Below are 5,236 nucleotides of genomic sequence, written 5' to 3' on the forward strand. Positions count from 1 at the left end.
CTGTGGACGCCAAGAACCTGCTGGATGTTATTGACCAATCACGGGTCAAGATGATTGCACAGGCCCGGCCATTCTAGCCCCTGCTCCAATCAGGATATTTCAACAATAGCCAATCAGGAGGATGAAGGCGTGAGGGGGAGAGGGGTGGAGCCTTGTTGTTATGGAGCGAGGGGGTGGAGACACTCTCAGCCAATCACAGAGAGACAGATATATGGATGGATGGACAGATGACAATAATATCCTCCCCTCTTCTCAACAGACTCTTTCTCTACAAACTGTTGTTCTTTTGTTTCTCTTGTGTCCTCATTTTGGTCGTGGTTCGGTTTGTTTCAGTGCAGGGTTTGGGACGGTCACAGAACACCTGTTTTCCAGACCTGGAAGAGATGGTGGTCGAATGATACATTTAGCATTTACATTTTTGTCTATTATGTAAATATAGACAGTGATGGACCGAACCATTTATCTCAGTGATTTTTTTTTTTTTTTTTTTTATCAAATAAAACAAATCAAGCAAGGTAGTTCCAGGCCTGTTGCGCCCCCTGGTGGGTGTCTTATCAACTCCTGGTCAGAGGTCAGAGATCACCCACCAACTCTTAAACCCTCCCAGGTCACAGGGTCACCTTGGTTTACATAGCTCAGTCTGGAGCTGGTGTGAAGATTTCACACAGAAACACACATGAAGAACACGTGTTTTTGTCTCTGCATCCAATACCTGATGATGGTGACGATGATGATACTTAAATGTGCTTATCTTATCATTATTAATTATTATTATTATTATTATTATTATTATTATTATTATTATTATTATTATTATTATTATTATTATTATTATTATTATTATTATTATTATTATTATTATATATGTTATTGTTATTTTCAAGTATTATTGTCTGTCTTTTTGTCTTCCAAGAGCTCTATCCAGGCTCCTACAGTCTACTCTACAGCATGTCCCACAACTCTGCCCGGAACTGAAAAAACAAGTTGACATTCAGCGTCGCAACGGACATTTTCTTTCTTTTTTACTTTCTTTCTTTCTTCTTCACAGATGATGCTCTTGTGTGTTTAGATCTACACCACCTGTGTGCTGGTGGAGAAACCAGATGCTGTTATCTAGTTCTGGACCATCCTTGTTGCCAGTCTTCCGCTATTTATTTTCCTCTAACCTTAATCTTAATCCTAATCCTGACTCATAAAATCATCGCCTGGTGTCAAGCGGACCGGTTCTATGATCTATTAACTGTTCCGTACCGGGTTCCTATGCAGCTCAGGACTGTAATGACATTTTATTTTTATTTGTTTTAATTTTTTTCAAAGAATGGAAAGAAAACAGTGTTTACATTTGTCCTGTCACGAATCATCACTCAGTAATACTATTAGTCATATTAGTATCAGTATTACTATTAGTAATATTAGAATCACTAATATTATTAGTAATGTTAGTATCACTATTACTATTAGTAATATTAGTATCAGTGATACTATTAGTAATATTAGAATCAGTAATATCATTAGTAATATAATAAGTAGTATTATTAGTAATATTAGAATCAGTAATAGTATTAGTAATATTTGTATCAGTGATACTATTAGTAATATTAGAATCAGTAATATTATTAGTAATAGTATCAGTGATATTACTGTAATAGTAATATTATTATTATTATTATTATTATTATTATTATTATTATTATTAGTCTACTCACAGGTCGACAACAATGAGTCTGGAATTCTAAAAAAGTGTCAGTTTATTTTTGTTTAGTTTTTTCTAACTTCATATTTTAATATAATGCCAGCAGACTGTTTCTTTCTCAGGACTCAAGAAGAACATTAACATGTAAACTGAAGTCTCTTTTAATACAACATGCACCACGGGCCACTTGTTAAGTTATCTACACAGAGAATATAGAAAGAATCTATATTTTGTATCTATTATTAACACTTTCCCGAGAGCGTCATCCACAACCAAAGTTCATGTTTCATTTCATGTACGTGAATATACCTTTTGGAGACACCTGTCAATGTTTAATTGCTTGGAAATAAACGTCCTAATGTTTTAATGTTGTGTCTTGATGGTTTTTTTAATACATTGTAGGCCATGTCTTCCTAGCAATAAACGTCCTAAACGTAATGGCTTTGATGTAGAGTCCACAATAATCCACATATTAAAAAGCTTGCAAATGTGTTTTAAGAATGTTATTATAATAATAATACATTACATTTATATAGAGCTTTTACGGTGCTCAAATACGCTTTACAGTCTAAAGAACAACTAAACAAACCGTTAATGGTCGAAAGCAAGAGTGAAAAGGTGGGTTTTGAGTGCTGTTTTAACCCTTTCACTACCACACTACAGAAGGTTAACCCTTTACTATCACACTACAGACGGTTAACAGTCTGTAGTGATAGTAAAGGGTTAACCTGTAGTGGTAGTGAAAGTGTTAACCTTCTGTAGTGTGGTAGTGAAAGGTTAACCTGTAGTGTGATAGTAAAGGGTTAACCTGTAGTGTGTGAAAATGGGGGACCCTGATGTAAACAAGTCGAAAGTCTTTCTCTGGTCTGCATCCCCTTAACAATTGTATGTATTGAGCTGTACTGTACTGTACCCATTCTGCAATCTGTTAATAAACTTTTCAATCAATCAATCAATGGTAGTGAAAGGGTTAACCTATAGTGTGGTAGTGAAAGGATTAACCCTTTGTCATGTGACAGTGAAAGGGTTAACCTGTATTGTCGCAGTGAGAGGGTTAACCTGTAGTGTGATAGTAAAGGGTTAACCTGTAGTAGTAGTGAAAGGGTTAACCTTCTGTAGTGTGGTAGTGAAAGGGTTAACCGTCTGTAGTGTGGTAGTAAAGGGTTAACCTGTAGTGTGGTAGTGAATGGGTTAACCTTCTGTAGTGTGATAGTGAAATGGTTAACCATCTGTAGCGTGGTAGTAAAGGGTTAACTTTCTGTAGTGTGGTAGTGAAAGGGTTAACCTTCTGTAGTGTGGTAGTGAAAGGGTTAACATTCTGTATTGTTGCAGTGAAAGGGTTAACCGTTCTGTAGTGCGGCAGTGAAAGGGTTAACCTTCTGTAGTGTGGTAGTGAAATCTTAACCTTCTGTAGTGTGGTAGTGAAAGGGTTAACCTTCTGTAGTGTGGAAGTGAAAGGTTAACGTAAGGTTATGTATATAACCAAGTTCTATGAATACTGGTGACGCTCAGCGTCATTCTGCACTAACCTCACTTCGTGCCTAGCACTGAATAAAAAACTCCACAATGTACCTTTACATACCGACATCCGTTTGGCCACACCCCTATCCGCTTACCTTCATAAGCAGGTGTGTGGTCACCTACTCGCCTCCTTCCCAAACTTTCACCACAAGGCGAGGTCAAGGGCCGCAGTGGCGTCCTGACGCTGAGCGTCACCAGTATTCATAGAACTTGGTTATATACATAACTTTACGCTCTATTTCATTCTGGTTTCCGCTCAGCGTCATTCTGCACAAGAGGAGCTGAGCGGAAGCCAGAAGCTTGACAAATGTACCCCGCTGAGGCCCCCCACAACCATCAGACCGGAGAGGACCGAGCCCCCCGACCCTCCCTAATGGAGGGATACCCACCCTATTGGAGGACGGGAGGGAGACGGATCTGACCGTGCGAAGAGGAACTCGAGCAACTCAACGCACAGGGTGAGCAGACCGTGGCTTGACCCCACGACTACGCACACGCACAACCCGCATGCCACCAGGGAACGAACGGAAGGAACAACCCTCGTTACTGCCCCCAAAAATCAAGTCACAAGAGCAAACTCAACCCCGTGGCAAGGCCGTAGCAGCGGAGCGCGAAGGAAGACCCAGACCCCCTGAAGGGACTGGATCGCCTGGAAAAAAGGGGGCCCGGAGTGGTCAATGACGCCAAGCATCAAGACCTCACCAGGCGGTCACTTAATGACACCGCCCCCCACATCGCCAGCGTATGAGAGCCAAGAGCGGGCCCTTCCCCCCATTAGTACGCCGCCTGGCACACTGACCCTGCAACACAGGCAGTCAGCATGGCCGTAACTTTGAAGCACTCAAAAGGTTAACCATAACGGAAGCAGGCAGCGCACCGGGGAAACCAGGCAGCAGGCTGTAGACCCGAGCCTGGAGCACTGCGGACGAGACAGGCGCCAAAGGGGTCAACTGAAAAACAGCACCCCGGCGGAAGGGGCGTATGCTGGCATTGTTGCGCACCATGACAAAGCCTCCATCAAAAAAAAACCACCCAGAGGGGTCGAGGCAGAGAAGGCTGACACGATTGGCAGACGTCATGAACGTGCAGGGGCACACTCAACCGGGTAACCCGGGAGTCGACTCTGCGCCAACACACCAGGGAATCAACCACCCTCTTGGTACCACATACGGTGATTGTTCCTATAACCCCTCAAGAAAAAACTCCAAAACACACCTGCGGATATACACCAGCTATACCGCAGTACAAGTGTTTCAGTTTCCAAAAAGGGTTATCCCAGGCCTACGGTTTCAACGAAACATTACTTCGGACCGGGCCCGGCGGCTCGGGAAGCACACAGGGTTACCAGAGGAGGTCCAGAAGACCACCCCAACAGCCCCCTATACGCCATGCGTGAGAGAGGAGCGAAAGAAAGGAGAACCAGCCCCTTTATGATAGTGTCAGGTACAACGTGTACCCAACAAAGGGTCTCCATAATGCCTAACCCAGTGACACCCGGGCCGACCTGGCATTTTCCCCCCCGAAAAAAGCACACGTCCCTCAGGGTACCAGAACAGCAGATCTGCGTCCCCGGCGGGCAACGGCTTAACTGACCTGGACCAGCGCGACCAGAACCAGTCCCATGCCCTAACCACGCCGACATGCCCACTCCAGGAGAGGGGGTAGGTATGCGTGTCGATCTAAAACATGAAAAGAGGGCGCCACCCAGACGGTCCCATTTGTACCGCGCTCAGTGGCCCACCCCAAGGGCGTGAGACCCCTCTACCTATGTCCTGATCTATTCCGTTAACATCCCCCAGATATGAACGAGAATCCGTCGAGACCCAGTAACAGGCTCTCGGAAGAAGAAAAAATCCCCCATCCCAGTTGCCCTATAAAAACGCTGTTTTAATAATGAGCAACCAAGGCATACTAGCCTCCTGCATGATTCTCATCAGAAACACCCAGAGTCAGCACTATGTACGCGTCGAGACCCAAACACATCAATGGATAGTCTAACCAGACACCAGACATTGGTCCTTC

At 43.6% G+C, this 5,236-nt stretch overlaps 1 protein-coding gene across 4 annotated transcripts in view; it reads left to right on the top strand.

Annotated features, from left to right (window-relative positions):
• The window catches only part of LOC311248544 (focal adhesion kinase 1-like), a 169,352-nt gene extending 167,298 nt beyond the window's left edge, over positions 1-2,054 (top strand). For 3 of the 4 annotated variants that reach the window (XM_084339408.1, XM_084339409.1, XM_084339410.1), the window contains exon 22: positions 914-2,054. In XM_084339408.1, coding sequence (XP_084195534.1) covers positions 914-1,052 — 139 coding nt within the window. In that variant the 3' untranslated portion in view covers positions 1,053-2,054. The other variant, XM_084339411.1, reaches the window with a different exon arrangement.
• Positions 2,055-5,236: the final 3,182 nt, after the last annotated feature.

Source organism: Notolepis coatsorum (assembly GCF_963971535.1).
Source record: "Notolepis coatsorum genome assembly, contig: SCAFFOLD_353, whole genome shotgun sequence".
Classification (NCBI taxonomy): Eukaryota; Metazoa; Chordata; class Actinopteri; order Aulopiformes; family Paralepididae; genus Notolepis; species Notolepis coatsorum.